General features: G+C 44.7%; 1 protein-coding gene across 1 annotated transcript in view; it reads right to left on the bottom strand.

The window, feature by feature from the left end:
• LOC129859104 (actin-binding protein WASF3-like) overlaps window positions 1-24073 on the bottom strand; it is a 54352-nt gene that overhangs the window by 12356 nt on the left and 17923 nt on the right. The window contains exon 8 of the mRNA XM_055928480.1: window positions 22668-22966. Within this exon, the coding sequence (XP_055784455.1) occupies window positions 22668-22966 (299 nt within the window). The remainder of the gene's footprint in view (window positions 1-22667; window positions 22967-24073) is intronic.

Here is a 24073-nt window from a genome sequence, read left to right as displayed (position 1 = left end):
TTCAACTAGATACCTACAGCCAGGGAGAGAGACAGTTAGATATACTTCAACTAGATACCTACAGCCAGGGAGAGAGACAGTTAGATACACTTCAACTAGATACCTACAGCCAGGGAGAGAGACAGTTAGATACACTTCAACTAGATACCTACAGCCAGGGAGAGAGACAGTTAGATACACTTCAACTAGATACCTACAGCCAGGGAGAGAGACAGACACACTTCAACTAGATACCTACAGCCAGGGAGAGAGACAGTTAGACACACTTCAACTAGATACCTACAGCCAGGGAGAGAGACAGTTAGATACACTTCAACTAGATACCTACAGCCAGGGAGAGAGACAGACACACTTCAACTAGATACCTACAGCCAGGGAGAGAGACAGTTAGATACACTTCAACTAGATACCTACAGCCAGGGAGAGAGACAGTTAGATACACTTCAACTAGATACCTACAGCCAGGGAGAGAGACAGACACACTTCAACTAGATACCTACAGCCAGGGAGAGAGACAGTTAGATACACTTCAACTAGATACCTACAGCCAGGGAGAGAGACAGACACACTTCAACTAGATACCTACAGCCAGGGAGAGAGACAATTAGATACACTTCAACTAGATACCTACAGCCAGGGAGAGAGACAGTTAGATATACTTCAACTAGATACCTACAGCCAGGGAGAGAGACAGTTAGATACACTTCAACTAGATACCTACAGCCAGGGAGAGAGACAGTTAGATACACTTCAACTAGATACCTACAGCCAGGGAGAGAGACAGGTAGATACACTTCAACTAGATACCTACAGCCAGGGAGAGAGACAGTTAGATACACTTCAACTAGATACCTACAGCCAGGGAGAGAGACAGTTAGATACACTTCAACTAGATACCTACAGCCAGGGAGAGAGACAGTTAGATATACTTCAACTAGATACCTACAGCCAGGGAGAGAGACAGTTAGATACACTTCAACTAGATACCTACAGCCAGAGAGAGAGACAGTTAGATACACTTCAACTAGATACCTACAGCCAGGGAGAGAGACAGTTAGATATACTTCAACTAGATACCTACAGCCAGGGAGAGAGACAGTTAGATACACTTCAACTAGATACCTACAGCCAGGGAGAGAGACAGACACACTTCAACTAGATACCTACAGCCAGGGAGAGAGACAGTTAGATACACTTCAACTAGATACCTACAGCCAGGGAGAGAGACAGTTAGATACACTTCAACTAGATACCTACAGCCAGGGAGAGAGACAGTTAGATACACTTCAACTAGATACCTACAGCCAGGGAGAGAGACAGTTAGATATACTTCAACTAGATACCTACAGCCAGGGAGAGAGACAGTTAGATACACTTCAACTAGATACCTACAGCCAGGGAGAGAGACAGTTAGATACACTTCAACTAGATACCTACAGCCAGGGAGAGAGACAGTTAGATACACTTCAACTAGATACCTACAGCCAGGGAGAGAGACAGTTAGATACACTTCAACTAGATACCTACAGCCAGGGAGAGAGACAGTTAGATACACTTCAACTAGATACCTACAGCCAGGGAGAGAGACAGACACACTTCAACTAGATACCTACAGCCAGGGAGAGAGACAGTTAGATATACTTCAACTAGATACCTACAGCCAGGGAGAGAGACAGTTAGATACACTTCAACTAGATACCTACAGCCAGGGAGAGAGACAGTTAGATACACTTCAACTAGATACCTACAGCCAGGGAGAGAGACAGTTAGATACACATCAACTAGATACCTACAGCCAGGGAGAGAGACAGTTAGATATACTTCAACTAGATACCTACAGCCAGGGAGAGAGACAGTTAGATACACTTCAACTAGATACCTACAGACAGGGAGAGAGACAGTTAGATACACTTCAACTAGATACCTACAGCCAGGGAGAGAGACAGTTAGATACACTTCAACTAGATACCTACAGCCAGGGAGAGAGACAGTTAGATACACTTCAACTAGATACCTACAGCCAGGGAGAGAGACAGTTAGATACACTTCAACTAGATACCTACAGCCAGGGAGAGAGACAGACACACTTCAACTAGATACCTACAGACAGGGAGAGAGACAGTTAGACACACTTCAACTAGATACCTACAGCCAGGGAGAGAGAGGCGTGTTAGATACACTTCAACTAGATACCTACAGCCAGGGAGAGAGACAGTTAGATACACTTCAACTAGATACCTACAGCCAGGGAGAGAGACAGTTAGATACACTTCAACTAGATACCTACAGCCAGGGAGAGAGACAGTTAGATACACTTCAACTAGATACCTACAGCCAGGGAGAGAGACAGTTAGATACACTTCAACTAGATACCTACAGCCAGGGAGAGAGACAGTTAGATACACTTCAACTAGATACCTACAGCCAGGGAGAGAGACAGTTAGGTACACTTCAACTAGATACCTACAGCCAGGGAGAGAGACAGTTAGACACACTTCAACTAGATACCTACAGCCAGGGAGAGAGACAGTTAGATACACTTCAACTAGATACCTACAGCCAGGGAGAGAGACAGTTAGATACACTTCAACTAGATACCTACAGCCAGGGAGAGAGACAGTTAGACACACTTCAACTAGATACCTACAGCCAGGGAGAGAGACAGTTAGATACACTTCAACTAGATACCTACAGCCAGGGAGAGAGACAGTTAGACACACTTCAACTAGATACCTACAGCCAGGGAGAGAGACAGACACACTTCAACTAGATACCTACAGCCAGGGAGAGAGACAGTTAGACACACTTCAACTAGATACCTACAGCCAGGGAGAGAGACAGTTAGATACACTTCAACTAGATGCCGACAGCCAGGGAGAGAGACAGTTAGACACACTTCAACTAGATACCTACAGCCAGGGAGAGAGACAGTTAGATACACTTCAACTAGATACCTACAGCCAGGGAGAGAGACAGACACACTTCAACTAGATACCTACAGCCAGGGAGAGAGACAGTTAGATACACTTCAACTAGATACCTACAGCCAGGGAGAGAGACAGACACACTTCAACTAGATACCTACAGCCAGGGAGAGAGACAATTAGATACCCTTCAACTAGATACCTACAGCCAGGGAGAGAGACAGTTAGATATACTTCAACTAGATACCTACAGCCAGGGAGAGAGACAGTTAGATACACTTCAACTAGATACCTACAGCCAGGGAGAGAGACAGTTAGATACACTTCAACTAGATACCTACAGCCAGGGAGAGAGACAGTTAGATACACTTCAACTAGATACCTACAGCCAGGGAGAGAGACAGTTAGATACACTTCAACTAGATACCTACAGCCAGGGAGAGAGACAGACACACTTCAACTAGATACCTACAGCCAGGGAGAGAGACAGTTAGATACACTTCAACTAGATACCTACAGCCAGGGAGAGAGACAGTTAGATACACTTCAACTAGATACCTACAGCCAGGGAGAGAGACAGTTAGATACACTTCAACTAGATACCTACAGCCAGGGAGAGAGACAGTTAGATACACTTCAACTAGATACCTACAGCCAGGGAGAGAGACAGACACACTTCAACTAGATACCTACAGCCAGGGAGAGAGACAGTTAGATATACTTCAACTAGATACCTACAGCCAGGGAGAGAGACAGTTAGATACACTTCAACTAGATACCTACAGCCAGGGAGAGAGACAGTTAGATACACTTCAACTAGATACCTACAGCCAGGGAGAGAGACAGTTAGATACACTTCAACTAGATACCTACAGCCAGGGAGAGAGACAGTTAGATACACTTCAACTAGATACCTACAGCCAGGGAGAGAGACAGTTAGATACACTTCAACTAGATACCTACAGCCAGGGAGAGAGACAGACACATTTCAACTAGATACCTACAGCCAGGGAGAGAGACAGTTAGATACACTTCAACTAGATACCTACAGCCAGGGAGAGAGACAGTTAGATATACTTCAACTAGATACCTACAGCCAGGGAGAGAGACAGTTAGACACACTTCAACTAGATACCTACAGCCAGGGAGAGAGACAGTTAGATACACTTCAACTAGATACCTACAACCAGGGAGAGAGACAGTTAGATACACTTCAACTAGATACCTACAGCCAGGGAGAGAGACAGTTAGATACACTTCAACTAGATGCCTACAGCCAGGGAGAGAGACAGACACACTTCAACTAGATACCTACAGCCAGGGAGAGAGACAGTTAGATACACTTCAACTAGATACCTACAGCCAGGGAGAGAGACAGACACATTTCAACTAGATACCTACAGCCAGGGAGAGAGACAGTTAGATACACTTCAACTAGATACCTACAGCCAGGGAGAGAGACAGTTAGATATACTTCAACTAGATACCTACAGCCAGGGAGAGAGACAGTTAGACACACTTCAACTAGATACCTACAGCCAGGGAGAGAGACAGTTAGATACACTTCAACTAGATACCTACAGCCAGGGAGAGAGACAGTTAGATACACTTCAACTAGATACCTACAGCCAGGGAGAGAGACAGTTAGATACACTTCAACTAGATGCCTACAGCCAGGGAGAGAGACAGACACACTTCAACTAGATACCTACAGCCAGGGAGAGAGACAGTTAGATACACTTCAACTAGATACCTACAGCCAGGGAGAGAGACAGTTAGATACACTTCAACTAGATACCTACAGTCAGGGAGAGAGACAGACACACTTCAACTAGATACCTACAGCCAGGGAGAGAGACAGTTAGATACACTTCAACTAGATACCTACAGCCAGGGAGAGAGACAGTTAGATACACTTCAACTAGATACCTACAGCCAGGGAGAGAGACAGTTAGATATACTTCAACTAGATACCTACAGCCAGGGAGAGAGACAGTTAGATACACTTCAACTAGATACCTACAGCCAGGGAGAGAGACAGTTAGATACACTTCAACTAGATACCTACAGCCAGGGAGAGAGACAGTTAGATACACTTCAACTAGATACCTACAGCCAGGGAGAGAGACAGTTAGATACACTTCAACTAGATACCTACAGCCAGGGAGAGAGACAGTTAGATACACTTCAACTAGATACCTACAGCCAGGGAGAGAGACAGTTAGATACACTTCAACTAGATACCTACAGCCAGGGAGAGAGACAGTTAGATACACTTCAACTAGATACCTACAGCCAGGGAGAGAGACAGTTAGATACACTTCAACTAGATACCTACAGCCAGGGAGAGAGACAGACACACTTCAACTAGATACCTACAGCCAGGGAGAGAGACAGTTAGATACACTTCAACTAGATACCTACAGACAGGGAGAGAGACAGTTAGATACACTTCAACTAGATACCTACAGCCAGGGAGAGAGACAGTTAGATATACTTCAACTAGATACCTACAGCCAGGGAGAGAGACAGTTAGATACACTTCAACTAGATACCTACAGCCAGGGAGAGAGACAGTTAGATACACTTCAACTAGATACCTACAGCCAGGGAGAGAGACAGACACATTTCAACTAGATACCTACAGCCAGGGAGAGAGACAGTTAGATACACTTCAACTAGATACCTACAGCCAGGGAGAGAGACAGTTAGACACACTTCAACTAGATACCTACAGCCAGGGAGAGAGACAGTTAGATACACTTCAACTAGATACCTACAGCCAGGGAGAGAGACAGTTAGATACACTTCAACTAGATACCTACAGCCAGGGAGAGAGACAGACACACTTCAACTAGATACCTACAGCCAGGGAGAGAGACAGTTAGATACACTTCAACTAGATACCTACAGCCAGGGAGAGAGACAGATACACTTCAACTAGATACCTACAGCCAGGGAGAGAGACAGTTAGATATACTTCAACTAGATACCTACAGCCAGGGAGAGAGACAGTTAGATACACTTCAACTAGATACCTACAGCCAGGGAGAGAGACAGTTAGATATACTTCAACTAGATACCTACAGCCAGGGAGAGAGACAGTTAGATACACTTCAACTAGATACCTACAGCCAGGGAGAGAGACAGTTAGATACACTTCAACTAGATACCTACAGCCAGGGAGAGAGACAGTTAGATACACTTCAACTAGATACCTACAGCCAGGGAGAGAGACAGTTAGACACACTTCAACTAGATACCTACAGCCAGGGAGAGAGACAGTTAGATACACTTCAACTAGATACCTACAGCCAGGGAGAGAGACAGTTAGATATACTTCAACTAGATACCTACAGCCAGGGAGAGAGACAGTTAGATACACTTCAACTAGATACCTACAGCCAGGGAGAGAGACAGTTAGATACACTTCAACTAGATACCTACAGCCAGGGAGAGAGACAGTTAGATACACTTCAACTAGATACCTACAGCCAGGGAGAGAGACAGTTAGATACACTTCAACTAGATACCTACAGCCAGGGAGAGAGACAGTTAGATACACTTCAACTAGATACCTACAGCCAGGGAGAGAGACAGTTAGATACACTTCAACTAGATACCTACAGCCAGGGAGAGAGACAGTTAGATACACTTCAACTAGATACCTACAGCCAGGGAGAGAGACAGTTAGATACACTTCAACTAGATACCTACAGCCAGGGAGAGAGACAGTTAGATACACTTCAACTAGATACCTACAGCCAGGGAGAGAGACAGTTAGATACACTTCAACTAGATACCTACAGCCAGGGAGAGAGACAGTTAGATACACTTCAACTAGATACCTACAGCCAGGGAGAGAGACAGTTAGATACACTTCAACTAGATACCTACAGCCAGGGAGAGAGACAGTTAGATACACTTCAACTAGATACCTACAGCCAGGGAGAGAGACAGTTAGATACACTTCAACTAGATACCTACAGCCAGGGAGAGAGACAGTTAGATACACTTCAACTAGATACCTACAGCCAGGGAGAGAGACAGTTAGATACACTTCAACTAGATACCTACAGCCAGGGAGAGAGACAGTTAGATACACTTCAACTAGATACCTACAGCCAGGGAGAGAGACAGTTAGATACACTTCAACTAGATACCTACAGCCAGGGAGAGAGACAGTTAGATACACTTCAACTAGATACCTACAGCCAGGGAGAGAGACAGTTAGATACACTTCAACTAGATACCTACAGCCAGGGAGAGAGACAGTTAGATACACTTCAACTAGATACCTACAGCCAGGGAGAGAGACAGACACATTTCAACTAGATACCTACAGCCAGGGAGAGAGACAGTTAGATACACTTCAACTAGATACCTACAGCCAGGGAGAGAGACAGATACACTTCAACTAGATACCTACAGCCAGGGAGAGAGACAGACACATTTCAACTAGATACCTACAGCCAGGGAGAGAGACAGTTAGATACACTTCAACTAGATACCTACAGCCAGGGAGAGAGACAGTTAGATACACTTCAACTAGATACCTACAGCCAGGGAGAGAGACAGTTAGATACACTTCAACTAGATACCTACAGCCAGGGAGAGAGACAGTTAGATACACTTCAACTAGATACCTACAGCCAGGGAGAGAGACAGTTAGATACACTTCAACTAGATACCTACAGCCAGGGAGAGAGACAGTTAGATACACTTCAACTAGATACCTACAGCCAGGGAGAGAGACAGTTAGATACACTTCAACTAGATACCTACAGCCAGGGAGAGAGACAGTTAGATACACTTCAACTAGATACCTACAGCCAGGGAGAGAGACAGACACATTTCAACTAGATACCTACAGCCAGGGAGAGAGACAGTTAGATACACTTCAACTAGATACCTACAGCCAGGGAGAGAGACAGACACATTTCAACTAGATACCTACAGCCAGGGAGAGAGACAGTTAGATACACTTCAACTAGATACCTACAGCCAGGGAGAGAGACAGTTAGATATACTTCAACTAGATACCTACAGCCAGGGAGAGAGACAGTTAGACACACTTCAACTAGATACCTACAGCCAGGGAGAGAGACAGTTAGATACACTTCAACTAGATACCTACAGCCAGGGAGAGAGACAGTTAGATACACTTCAACTAGATACCTACAGCCAGGGAGAGAGACAGTTAGATACACTTCAACTAGATGCCTACAGCCAGGGAGAGAGACAGACACACTTCAACTAGATACCTACAGCCAGGGAGAGAGACAGTTAGATACACTTCAACTAGATACCTACAGCCAGGGAGAGAGACAGTTAGATACACTTCAACTAGATACCTACAGCCAGGGAGAGAGACAGTTAGATACACTTCAACTAGATACCTACAGCCAGGGAGAGAGACAGTTAGATACACTTCAACTAGATACCTACAGCCAGGGAGAGAGACAGTTAGATACACTTCAACTAGATACCTACAGCCAGGGAGAGAGACAGTTAGATACACTTCAACTAGATACCTACAGCCAGGGAGAGAGACAGTTAGATACACTTCAACTAGATACCTACAGCCAGGGAGAGAGACAGTTAGATACACTTCAACTAGATACCTACAGCCAGGGAGAGAGACAGTTAGATACACTTCAACTAGATACCTACAGCCAGGGAGAGAGACAGTTAGATACACTTCAACTAGATACCTACAGCCAGGGAGAGAGACAGTTAGATACACTTCAACTAGATACCTACAGCCAGGGAGAGAGACAGTTAGATACACTTCAACTAGATACCTACAGCCAGGGAGAGAGACAGTTAGATACACTTCAACTAGATACCTACAGCCAGGGAGAGAGACAGTTAGATACACTTCAACTAGATACCTACAGCCAGGGAGAGAGACAGTTAGATACACTTCAACTAGATACCTACAGCCAGGGAGAGAGACAGTTAGATACACTTCAACTAGATACCTACAGCCAGGGAGAGAGACAGTTAGATACACTTCAACTAGATACCTACAGCCAGGGAGAGAGACAGTTAGATACACTTCAACTAGATACCTACAGCCAGGGAGAGAGACAGACACACTTCAACTAGATACCTACAGCCAGGGAGAGAGACAGTTAGATACACTTCAACTAGATACCTACAGCCAGGGAGAGAGACAGTTAGATACACTTCAACTAGATACCTACAGCCAGGGAGAGAGACAGTTAGATACACTTCAACTAGATACCTACAGCCAGGGAGAGAGACAGTTAGATACACTTCAACTAGATACCTACAGCCAGGGAGAGAGACAGTTAGATATACTTCAACTAGATACCTAGAGCCAGGGAGAGAGACAGTTAGATACACTTCAACTAGATACCTACAGCCAGGGAGAGAGACAGTTAGATATACTTCAACTAGATACCTACAGCCAGGGAGAGAGACAGTTAGATACACTTCAACTAGATACCTACAGCCAGGGAGAGAGACAGTTAGATACACTTCAACTAGATACCTACAGCCAGGGAGAGAGACAGTTAGATACACTTCAACTAGATACCTACAGCCAGGGAGAGAGACAGTTAGATACACTTCAACTAGATACCTACAGCCAGGGAGAGAGACAGACACACTTCAACTAGATACCTACAGCCAGGGAGAGAGACAGTTAGATACACTTCAACTAGATACCTACAGACAGGGAGAGAGACAGTTAGATACACTTCAACTACATACCTACAGCCAGGGAGAGAGACAGTTAGATACACTTCAACTAGATACCTACAGCCAGGGAGAGAGACAGTTAGATACACTTCAACTAGATACCTACAGCCAGGGAGAGAGACAGACACATTTCAACTAGATACCTACAGCCAGGGAGAGAGACAGTTAGACACACTTCAACTAGATACCTACAGCCAGGGAGAGAGACAGTTAGATACACTTCAACTAGATGCCTACAGCCAGGGAGAGAGACAGACACACTTCAACTAGATACCTACAGCCAGGGAGAGAGACAGTTAGGTACACTTCAACTAGATACCTACAGCCAGGAAGAGAGACAGTTAGACACACTTCAACTAGATACCTACAGCCAGGGAGAGAGACAGACACACTTCAACTAGATACCTACAGCCAGGGAGAGAGACAGTTAGATACACTTCAACTAGATACCTACAGCCAGGGAGAGAGACAGATACACTTCAACTAGATACCTACAGCCAGGGAGAGAGACAGACACATTTCAACTAGATACCTACAGCCAGGGAGAGAGACAGTTAGATATACTTCAACTAGATACCTACAGCCAGGGAGAGAGACAGTTAGATACACTTCAACTAGATACCTACAGCCAGGGAGAGAGACAGTTAGATACACTTCAACTAGATACCTACAGCCAGGGAGAGAGACAGTTAGATACACTTCAACTAGATACCTACAGCCAGGGAGAGAGACAGACACACTTCAACTAGATACCTACAGCCAGGGAGAGAGACAGTTAGATACACTTCAACTAGATACCTACAGCCAGGGAGAGAGACAGACACACTTCAACTAGATACCTACAGCCAGGGAGAGAGACAGTTCGATACACTTCAACTAGATACCTACAGCCAGGGAGAGAGACAGTTAGATATACTTCAACTAGATACCTACAGCCAGGGAGAGAGACAGTTAGATACACTTCAACTAGATACCTACAGCCAGGGAGAGAGACAGTTAGATATACTTCAACTAGATACCTACAGCCAGGGAGAGAGACAGTTAGATACACTTCAACTAGATACCTACAGCCAGGGAGAGAGACAGTTAGATACACTTCAACTAGATACCTACAGCCAGGGAGAGAGACAGTTAGATACACTTCAACTAGATACCTACAGCCAGGGAGAGAGACAGTTAGACACACTTCAACTAGATACCTACAGCCAGGGAGAGAGACAGTTAGATACACTTCAACTAGATACCTACAGCCAGGGAGAGAGACAGACACATTTCAACTAGATACCTACAGCCAGGGAGAGAGACAGTTAGATACACTTCAACTAGATACCTACAGCCAGGGAGAGAGACAGACACATTTCAACTAGATACCTACAGCCAGGGAGAGAGACAGTTAGATACACTTCAACTAGATACCTACAGCCAGGGAGAGAGACAGTTAGATATACTTCAACTAGATACCTACAGCCAGGGAGAGAGACAGTTAGACACACTTCAACTAGATACCTACAGCCAGGGAGAGAGACAGTTAGATACACTTCAACTAGATACCTACAGCCAGGGAGAGAGACAGTTAGATACACTTCAACTAGATACCTACAGCCAGGGAGAGAGACAGTTAGATACACTTCAACTAGATACCTACAGCCAGGGAGAGAGACAGACACACTTCAACTAGATACCTACAGCCAGGGAGAGAGACAGTTAGATACACTTCAACTAGATACCTACAGCCAGGGAGAGAGACAGTTAGATACACTTCAACTAGATACCTACAGCCAGGGAGAGAGACAGTTAGATACACTTCAACTAGATACCTACAGCCAGGGAGAGAGACAGTTAGATACACTTCAACTAGATACCTACAGCCAGGGAGAGAGACAGTTAGATACACTTCAACTAGATACCTACAGCCAGGGAGAGAGACAGTTAGATATACTTCAACTAGATACCTACAGCCAGGGAGAGAGACAGTTAGATACACTTCAACTAGATACCTACAGCCAGGGAGAGAGACAGTTAGATACACTTCAACTAGATACCTACAGCCAGGGAGAGAGACAGTTAGATACACTTCAACTAGATACCTACAGCCAGGGAGAGAGACAGTTAGATATACTTCAACTAGATACCTACAGCCAGGGAGAGAGACAGTTAGATACACTTCAACTAGATACCTACAGCCAGGGAGAGAGACAGTTAGATATACTTCAACTAGATACCTACAGCCAGGGAGAGAGACAGTTAGATACACTTCAACTAGATACCTACAGCCAGGGAGAGAGACAGTTAGATACACTTCAACTAGATACCTACAGCCAGGGAGAGAGACAGACACACTTCAACTAGATACCTACAGCCAGGGAGAGAGACAGTTAGATACACTTCAACTAGATACCTACAGCCAGGGAGAGAGACAGTTAGATACACTTCAACTAGATACCTACAGCCAGGGAGAGAGACAGTTAGATACACTTCAACTAGATACCTACAGCCAGGGAGAGAGACAGTTAGATACACTTCAACTAGATACCTACAGCCAGGGAGAGAGACAGTTAGATATACTTCAACTAGATACCTAGAGCCAGGGAGAGAGACAGTTAGATACACTTCAACTAGATACCTACAGCCAGGGAGAGAGACAGTTAGATATACTTCAACTAGATACCTACAGCCAGGGAGAGAGACAGTTAGATACACTTCAACTAGATACCTACAGCCAGGGAGAGAGACAGTTAGATACACTTCAACTAGATACCTACAGCCAGGGAGAGAGACAGTTAGATACACTTCAACTAGATACCTACAGCCAGGGAGAGAGACAGTTAGATACACTTCAACTAGATACCTACAGCCAGGGAGAGAGACAGACACACTTCAACTAGATACCTACAGCCAGGGAGAGAGACAGTTAGATACACTTCAACTAGATACCTACAGACAGGGAGAGAGACAGTTAGATACACTTCAACTACATACCTACAGTCAGGGAGAGAGACAGTTAGATATACTTCAACTAGATACCTACAGCCAGGGAGAGAGACAGTTAGATACACTTCAACTAGATACCTACAGCCAGGGAGAGAGACAGACACATTTCAACTAGATACCTACAGCCAGGGAGAGAGACAGTTAGACACACTTCAACTAGATACCTACAGCCAGGGAGAGAGACAGTTAGATACACTTCAACTAGATGCCTACAGCCAGGGAGAGAGACAGACACACTTCAACTAGATACCTACAGCCAGGGAGAGAGACAGTTAGGTACACTTCAACTAGATACCTACAGCCAGGGAGAGAGACAGTTAGACACACTTCAACTAGATACCTACAGCCAGGGAGAGAGACAGACACACTTCAACTAGATACCTACAGCCAGGGAGAGAGACAGTTAGATACACTTCAACTAGATACCTACAGCCAGGGAGAGAGACAGACACATTTCAACTAGATACCTACAGCCAGGGAGAGAGACAGTTAGATACACTTCAACTAGATACCTACAGCCAGGGAGAGAGACAGTTAGACACACTTCAACTAGATACCTACAGCCAGGGAGAGAGACAGTTAGATACATTTCAACTAGATACCTACAGCCAGGGAGAGAGACAGTTAGATACACTTCAACTAGATACCTACAGCCAGGGAGAGAGACAGTTAGATACACTTCAACTAGATGCCTACAGCCAGGGAGAGAGACAGACACACTTCAACTAGATACCTACAGCCAGGGAGAGAGACAGTTAGATACACTTCAACTAGATACCTACAGCCAGGGAGAGAGACAGATACACTTCAACTAGATACCTACAGCCAGGGAGAGAGACAGACACATTTCAACTAGATACCTACAGCCAGGGAGAGAGACAGTTAGATACACTTCAACTAGATACCTACAGCCAGGGAGAGAGACAGTTAGATATACTTCAACTAGATACCTACAGCCAGGGAGAGAGACAGTTAGATACACTTCAACTAGATACCTACAGCCAGGGAGAGAGACAGTTAGATATACTTCAACTAGATACCTACAGCCAGGGAGAGAGACAGTTAGATACACTTCAACTAGATACCTACAGCCAGGGAGAGAGACAGTTAGATACACTTCAACTAGACACCTACAGCCAGGGAGAGAGACAGTTAGATACACTTCAACTAGATACCTACAGCCAGGGAGAGAGACAGTTAGATACACTTCAACTAGATACCTACAGCCAGGGAGAGAGACAGTTAGACACACTTCAACTAGATACCTACAGCCAGGGAGAGAGACAGTTAGATACACTTCAACTAGATACCTACAGCCAGGGAGAGAGACAGTTAGATATACTTCAACTAGATACCTACAGCCAGGGAGAGAGACAGTTAGATACACTTCAACTAGATACCTACAGCCAGGGAGAGAGACAGTTAGATACACTTCAACTAGATACCTACAGCCAGGGAGAGAGACAGACACATTTCAACTAGATACCTACAGCCAGGGAGAGAGACAGTTAGATACACTTCAACTAGATACCTACAGCCAGGGAGAGAGACAGATACACTTCAACTAGATACCTACAGCCAGGGAGAGAGACAGACACATTTCAACTAGATACCTACAGCCAGGGAGAGAGACAGTTCGATACACTTCAACTAGATACCTACAGCCAGGGAGAGAGACAGTTAGATATACTTCAACTAGATACCTACAGCCAGGGAGAGAGACAGTTAGATACACTTCAACTAGATACCTACAGCCAGGGAGAGAGACAGTTAGATATACTTCAACTAGATACCTACAGCCAGGGAGAGAGACAGTTAGATACACTTCAACTAGATACCTACAGCCAGGGAGAGAGACAGTTAGATACACTTCAACTAGATACCTACAGCCAGGGAGAGAGACAGTTAGATACACTTCAACTAGATACCTACAGCCAGGGAGAGAGACAGTTAGATACACTTCAACTAGATACCTACAGCCAGGGAGAGAGACAGACACATTTCAACTAGATACCTACAGCCAGGGAGAGAGACAGTTAGATACACTTCAACTAGATACCTACAGCCAGGGAGAGAGACAGACACATTTCAACTAGATACCTACAGCCAGGGAGAGAGACAGTTAGATACACTTCAACTAGATACCTACAGCCAGGGAGAGAGACAGTTAGATACACTTCAACTAGATACCTACAGCCAGGGAGAGAGACAGTTAGACACACTTCAACTAGATACCTACAGCCAGGGAGAGAGACAGACACACTTCAACTAGATACCTACAGCCAGGGAGAGAGACAGTTAGATAAACTTCAACTAGATACCTACAGCCAGGGAGAGAGACAGTTAGATACACTTCAACTAGATACCTACAGCCAGGGAGAGAGACAGACACACTTCAACTAGATACCTACAGCCAGGGAGAGAGACAGTTAGATACACTTCAACTAGATACCTACAGCCAGGGAGAGAGACAGTTAGATACACTTCAACTAGATACCTACAGCCAGGGAGAGAGACAGTTAGATATACTTTAACTAGATACCTACAGCCAGGGAGAGAGACAGTTAGATACACTTCAACTAGATACCTACAGCCAGGGAGAGAGACAGTTAGATACACTTCAACTAGATACCTACAGCCAGGGAGAGAGACAGTTAGATACACTTCAACTAGATACCTACAGCCAGGGAGAGAGACAGTTAGATACACTTCAACTAGATACCTACAGCCAGGGAGAGAGACAGTTAGATACACTTCAACTAGATACCTACAGCCAGGGAGAGAGACAGTTAGATACACTTCAACTAGATACCTACAGCCAGGGAGAGAGACAGTTAGATACACTTCAACTAGATACCTACAGCCAGGGAGAGAGACAGTTAGATACACTTCAACTAGATACCTACAGCCAGGGAGAGAGACAGTTAGATATACTTCAACTAGATACCTACAGCCAGGGAGAGAGACAGTTAGATACACTTCAACTAGATACCTACAGCCAGGGAGAGAGACAGTTAGATACACTTCAACTAGATACCTACAGCCAGGGAGAGAGACAGTTAGATACACTTCAACTAGATACCTACAGCCAGGGAGAGAGACAGTTAGATACACTTCAACTAGATACCTACAGCCAGGGAGAGAGACAGTTAGATACACTTCAACTAGATACCTACAGCCAGGGAGAGAGACAGTTAGATATACTTCAACTAGATACCTACAGCCAGGGAGAGAGACAGTTAGATACACTTCAACTACATACCTACAGCCAGGGAGAGAGACAGTTAGATACACTTCAACTAGATACCTACAGCCAGGGAGAGAGACAGACACATTTCAACTAGATACCTACAGCCAGGGAGAGAGACAGTTAGATACACTTCAACTAGATACCTACAGCCAGGGAGAGAGACAGATACACTTCAACTAGATACCTACAGCCAGGGAGAGAGACAGACACATTTCAACTAGATACCTACAGCCAGGGAGAGAGACAGTTAGATATACTTCAACTAGATACCTACAGCCAGGGAGAGAGACAGTTAGATACACTTCAACTAGATACCTACAGCCAGGGAGAGAGACAGTTAGATACACTTCAACTAGATACCTACAGCCAGGGAGAGAGACAGTTAGATACACTTCAACTAGATACCTACAGCCAGGGAGAGAGACAGACACACTTCAACTAGATACCTACAGCCAGGGAGAGAGACAGTTAGATACACTTCAACTAGATACCTACAGCCAGGGAGAGAGACAGACACACTTCAACTAGATACCTACAGCCAGGGAGAGAGACAGTTCGATACACTTCAACTAGATACCTACAGCCAGGGAGAGAGACAGTTAGATATACTTCAACTAGATACCTACAGCCAGGGAGAGAGACAGTTAGATACACTTCAACTAGATACCTACAGCCAGGGAGAGAGACAGTTAGATATACTTCAACTAGATACCTACAGCCAGGGAGAGAGACAGTTAGATACACTTCAACTAGATACCTACAGCCAGGGAGAGAGACAGTTAGATACACTTCAACTAGATACCTACAGCCAGGGAGAGAGACAGTTAGATACACTTCAACTAGATACCTACAGCCAGGGAGAGAGACAGTTAGATACACTTCAACTAGATACCTACAGCCAGGGAGAGAGACAGTTAGATACACTTCAACTAGATACCTACAGCCAGGGAGAGAGACAGACACATTTCAACTAGATACCTACAGCCAGGGAGAGAGACAGTTAGATACACTTCAACTAGATACCTACAGCCAGGGAGAGAGACAGACACATTTCAACTAGATACCTACAGCCAGGGAGAGAGACAGTTAGATACACTTCAACTAGATACCTACAGCCAGGGAGAGAGACAGTTAGATATACTTCAACTAGATACCTACAGCCAGGGAGAGAGACAGTTAGACACACTTCAACTAGATACCTACAGCCAGGGAGAGAGACAGTTAGATACACTTCAACTAGATACCTACAGCCAGGGAGAGAGACAGTTAGATACACTTCAACTAGATACCTACAGCCAGGGAGAGAGACAGTTAGATACACTTCAACTAGATGCCTACAGCCAGGGAGAGAGACAGACACACTTCAACTAGATACCTACAGCCAGGGAGAGAGACAGTTAGATACACTTCAACTAGATACCTACAGCCAGGGAGAGAGACAGTTAGATACACTTCAACTAGATACCTACAGCCAGGGAGAGAGACAGTTAGATACACTTCAACTAGATACCTACAGCCATGGAGAGAGACAGTTAGATACACTTCAACTAGATACCTACAGCCAGGGAGAGAGACAGTTAGATACACTTCAACTAGATACCTACAGCCAGGGAGAGAGACAGTTAGATACACTTCAACTAGATACCTACAGCCAGGGAGAGAGACAGTTAGATACACTTCAACTAGATACCTACAGCCAGGGAGAGAGACAGTTAGATACACTTCAACTAGATACCTACAGCCAGGGAGAGAGACAGTTAGATATACTTCAACTAGATACATACAGCCAGGGAGAGAGACAGTTAGATACACTTCAACTAGATACCTACAGCCAGGGAGAGAGACAGTTAGATACACTTCAACTAGATACCTACAGCCAGGGAGAGAGACAGTTAGATACACTTCAACTAGATACCTACAGCCAGGGAGAGAGACAGTTAGATACACTTCAACTAGATACCTACAGCCAGGGAGAGAGACAGTTAGATACACTTCAACTAGATACCTACAGCCAGGGAGAGAGACAGTTAGATACACTTCAACTAGATACCTACAGCCAGGGAGAGAGACAGACACACTTCAACTAGATACCTACAGCCAGGGAGAGAGACAGTTAGATACACTTCAACTAGATACCTACAGCCAGGGAGAGAGACAGTTAGATACACTTCAACTAGATACCTACAGCCAGGGAGAGAGACAGTTAGATACACTTCAACTAGATACCTACAGCCAGGGAGAGAGACAGTTAGATACACTTCAACTAGATACCTACAGCCAGGGAGAGAGACAGTTAGATATACTTCAACTAGATACCTAGAGCCAGGGAGAGAGACAGTTAGATACACTTCAACTAGATACCTACAGCCAGGGAGAGAGACAGTTAGATACACTTCAACTAGATACCTACAGCCAGGGAGAGAGACAGTTAGATACACTTCAACTAGATACCTACAGCCAGGGAGAGAGACAGTTAGATACACTTCAACTAGATACCTACAGCCAGGGAGAGAGACAGTTAGATACACTTCAACTAGATACCTACAGCCAGGGAGAGAGACAGTTAGATATACTTCAACTAGATACCTACAGCCAGGGAGAGAGACAGTTAGATACACTTCAACTAGATACCTACAGCCAGGGAGAGAGACAGACACACTTCAACTAGATACCTACAGCCAGGGAGAGAGACAGTTAGATACACTTCAACTAGATACCTACAGCCAGGGAGAGAGACAGTTAGATACACTTCAACTAGATACCTACAGCCAGGGAGAGAGACAGACACACTTCAACTAGATACCTACAGCCAGGGAGAGAGACAGTTAGATACACTTCAACTAGATACCTACAGCCAGGGAGAGAGACAGTTAGATACACTTCAACTAGATACCTACAGCCAGGGAGAGAGACAGTTAGATACACTTCAACTAGATACCTACAGCCAGGGAGAGAGACAGTTAGATACACTTCAACTAGATACCTACAGCCAGGGAGAGAGACAGTTAGATACACTTCAACTAGATACCTACAGCCAGGGAGAGAGACAGTTAGATACACTTCAACTAGATACCTACAGCCAGGGAGAGAGACAGACACATTTCAACTAGATACCTACAGCCAGGGAGAGAGACAGTTAGATACACTTCAACTAGATACCTACAGCCAGGGAGAGAGACAGATACACTTCAACTAGATACCTACAGCCACGGAGAGAGACAGTTAGATACACTTCAACTAGATACCTACAGCCAGGGAGAGAGACAGATACACTTCAACTAGATACCTACAGCCAGGGAGAGAGACAGTTCGATACACTTCAACTAGATACCTACAGCCAGGGAGAGAGACAGTTAGATATACTTCAACTAGATACCTACAGCCAGGGAGAGAGACAGTTAGATACACTTCAACTAGATACCTACAGCCAGGGAGAGAGACAGTTAGATATACTTCAACTAGATACCTACAGCCAGGGAGAGAGACAGTTAGATACACTTCAACTAGATACCTACAGCCAGGGAGAGAGACAGTTAGATACACTTCAACTAGATACCTACAGCCAGGGAGAGAGACAGTTAGATACACTTCAACTAGATACCTACAGCCAGGGAGAGAGACAGTTAGATACACTTCAACTAGATACCTACAGCCAGGGAGAGAGACAGTTAGATACACTTCAACTAGATACCTACAGCCAGGGAGAGAGACAGACACATTTCAACTAGATACCTACAGCCAGGGAGAGAGACAGTTAGATACACTTCAACTAGATACCTACAGCCAGGGAGAGAGACAGACACATTTCAACTAGATACCTACAGCCAGGGAGAGAGACAGTTAGATACACTTCAACTAGATACCTACAGCCAGGGAGAGAGACAGTTAGATATACTTCAACTAGATACCTACAGCCAGGGAGAGAGACAGTTAGACACACTTCAACTAGATACCTACAGCCAGGGAGAGAGACAGTTAGATACACTTCAACTAGATACCTACAGCCAGGGAGAGAGACAGTTAGATACACTTCAACTAGATACCTACAGCCAGGGAGAGAGACAGTTAGATACACTTCAACTAGATGCCTACAGCCAGGGAGAGAGACAGACACACTTCAACTAGATACCTACAGCCAGGGAGAGAGACAGTTAGATACACTTCAACTAGATACCTACAGCCAGGGAGAGAGACAGTTAGATACACTTCAACTAGATACCTACAGCCAGGGAGAGAGACAGTTAGATACACTTCAACTAGATACCTACAGCCATGGAGAGAGACAGTTAGATACACTTCAACTAGATACCTACAGCCAGGGAGAGAGACAGTTAGATACACTTCAACTAGATACCTACAGCCAGGGAGAGAGACAGTTAGATACACTTCAACTAGATACCTACAGCCAGGGAGAGAGACAGTTAGATACACTTCAACTAGATACCTACAGCCAGGGAGAGAGACAGTTAGATACACTTCAACTAGATACCTACAGCCAGGGAGAGAGACAGTTAGATACACTTCAACTAGATACCTACAGCCAGGGAGAGAGACAGTTAGATATACTTCAACTAGATACCTACAGCCAGGGAGAGAGACAGTTAGATACACTTCAACTAGATACCTACAGCCAGGGAGAGAGACAGTTAGATACACTTCAACTAGATACCTACAGCCAGGGAGAGAGACAGTTAGATACACTTCAACTAGATACCTACAGCCAGGGAGAGAGACAGTTAGATACACTTCAACTAGATACCTACAGCCAGGGAGAGAGACAGTTAGATACACTTCAACTAGATACCTACAGCCAGGGAGAGAGACAGTTAGATACACTTCAACTAGATACCTACAGCCAGGGAGAGAGACAGACACACTTCAACTAGATACCTACAGCCAGGGAGAGAGACAGTTAGATACACTTCAACTAGATACCTACAGCCAGGGAGAGAGACAGTTAGATACACTTCAACTAGATACCTACAGCCAGGGAGAGAGACAGTTAGATACACTTCAACTAGATACCTACAGCCAGGGAGAGAGACAGTTAGATACACTTCAACTAGATACCTACAGCCAGGGAGAGAGACAGTTAGATATACTTCAACTAGATACCTAGAGCCAGGGAGAGAGACAGTTAGATACACTTCAACTAGATACCTACAGCCAGGGAGAGAGACAGTTAGATACACTTCAACTAGATACCTACAGCCAGGGAGAGAGACAGTTAGATACACTTCAACTAGATACCTACAGCCAGGGAGAGAGACAGTTAGATACACTTCAACTAGATACCTACAGCCAGGGAGAGAGACAGTTAGATACACTTCAACTAGATACCTACAGCCAGGGAGAGAGACAGTTAGATATACTTCAACTAGATACCTACAGCCAGGGAGAGAGACAGTTAGATACACTTCAACTAGATACCTACAGCCAGGGAGAGAGACAGACACACTTCAACTAGATACCTACAGCCAGGGAGAGAGACAGTTAGATACACTTCAACTAGATACCTACAGCCAGGGAGAGAGACAGTTAGATACACTTCAACTAGATACCTACAGCCAGGGAGAGAGACAGACACACTTCAACTAGATACCTACAGCCAGGGAGAGAGACAGTTAGATACACTTCAACTAGATACCTACAGCCAGGGAGAGAGACAGTTAGATACACTTCAACTAGATACCTACAGCCAGGGAGAGAGACAGTTAGATACACTTCAACTAGATACCTACAGCCAGGGAGAGAGACAGTTAGATACACTTCAACTAGATACCTACAGCCAGGGAGAGAGACAGTTAGATACACTTCAACTAGATACCTACAGCCAGGGAGAGAGACAGTTAGATACACTTCAACTAGATACCTACAGCCAGGGAGAGAGACAGACACATTTCAACTAGATACCTACAGCCAGGGAGAGAGACAGTTAGATACACTTCAACTAGATACCTACAGCCAGGGAGAGAGACAGACACATTTCAACTAGATACCTACAGCCAGGGAGAGAGACAGTTAGATACACTTCAACTAGATACCTACAGCCAGGGAGAGAGACAGTTAGATACACTTCAACTAGATACCTACAGCCAGGGAGAGAGACAGACACATTTCAACTAGATACCTACAGCCAGGGAGAGAGACAGTTAGATACACTTCAACTAGATACCTACAGCCAGGGAGAGAGACAGATACACTTCAACTAGATACCTACAGCCACGGAGAGAGACAGTTAGATACACTTCAACTAGATACCTACAGCCAGGGAGAGAGACAGACACACTTCAACTAGATACCTACAGCCAGGGAGAGAGACAGACACACTTCAACTAGATACCTACAGCCAGGGAGAGAGACAGTTAGATACACTTCAACTAGATACCTACAGCCAGGGAGAGAGAGACGTGTTAGGCAGTCAGCCAGCCAGCCAGTCAGTCAAACAGACAGACAGAAAAGGAAGGTTCGGTTTGCATGGCCCGTGGCCCAAGGTTGGCGCAACTTGCTCATTTTAGATCATTCCATTGGTCCTAAAGAGAAATCTCCACCCCCCCCGGGGCACCAGATAATGCAAAACTAACTCCACACCACACACACACACACACACACACACACACACACACACACACACACACACACACACACACACACACACACACACACACACACACACACACACACACACACACACACACACACACACACACACACACACACACCACAGCTCTGCCACAGAGACAGGTGGGTTAGATACAGATAGGCAGTCTTACCCATGCGTATGGCAGCCAGCAGATCACTACGAGCATCATTAACAGGCTGGGCATTGTGCGGCACGGAGGATATCTTGGGAGTGGTAGAGTAGGAGGAGCCTGGAGGAGGGGGCGGAGGCATTGGGGGAGTTGGAGCCACCAGCAACCCAGCAATTGGCGGTGGGGGCAGGGCATAGACACCAGCTGATCCCATTAGACCTGGAAGAGGAAGTGGGCCTCCGGGGGGCGTGGCAAAGGCAGATTGTGCAGATGGCATGAGAGGAGCAGGAGGAGGGGAGCCGTTTCCATATCCCTCCATACTGAGAGAGAAAGGGACAGATGGAGGGTGAACATGAGACATTATATTAATCATCATAACCATTTCAGAAATAAAAAGTATGATATGTTAATCGGCCTCTCCACAAAAACATCTCACATATAACCATGATAAGCCTACCATACCAACATCTCACATATAATCATGATAATCCTACCATACCAACATCTCACATATAACCATGATAATCCTACCATACCAACATCTCACATATAACCATGATAATCCTACCATACCAACATCTCACATATAATCATGATAATCCTACCATACCAACATCTCACATATAACCATGATAATCCTACCATACCAACATCTCACATATAACCATGATAATCCTACCATACCAACATCTCACATATAACCATGATAATCCTACCATACCAACATCTCACATATAATCATGATAATCCTACCATACCAACATCTCACATATAACCATGATAATCCTACCATACCAACATCTCACATATAACCATGATAATCCTACCATACCAACATCTCACATATAACCATGATAATCCTACCATACCAACATCTCACATATAACCATGATAATCCTACCATACCAACATCTCACATATAACCATGATAATCCTACCATACCAACATCTCACATATAACCATGATAATCCTACCATACCAACATCTCACATATAACCATGATAATCCTACCATACCAACATCTCACATATAACCATGATAATCCTACCATACCAACATCTCACATATAACCATGATAATCCTACCATACCAACATCTCACATATAACCATGATAATCCTACCATACCAACATCTCACATATAACCATGATAATCCTACCATACAAACATCTCACATATAACCATGATAATCCTACCATACAAACATCTCACATATAACCATGATAATCCTACCATACCAACATCCTCTGACAAGTTCAATAAGAAGGAACAACAGGATGGAATTATTCCCAGAGTTAGACAGGTCACAGATGAGTCATGTCAAGACCAAAGCAGAGGACCGTGTTTGGGTGTGTACCAGTGCAGTACTTGGCTTGTATGGGATGACAGTACATTACAGAGCCAACTGCTCAACTGCAGAGAGAAT

The sequence above is a fragment of the Salvelinus fontinalis genome, chromosome 7, assembly GCF_029448725.1.
Source record: "Salvelinus fontinalis isolate EN_2023a chromosome 7, ASM2944872v1, whole genome shotgun sequence".
NCBI classification, from domain to species: domain Eukaryota; kingdom Metazoa; phylum Chordata; class Actinopteri; order Salmoniformes; family Salmonidae; genus Salvelinus; species Salvelinus fontinalis.
This window is presented reverse-complemented; position numbering and strand designations above follow the sequence as displayed.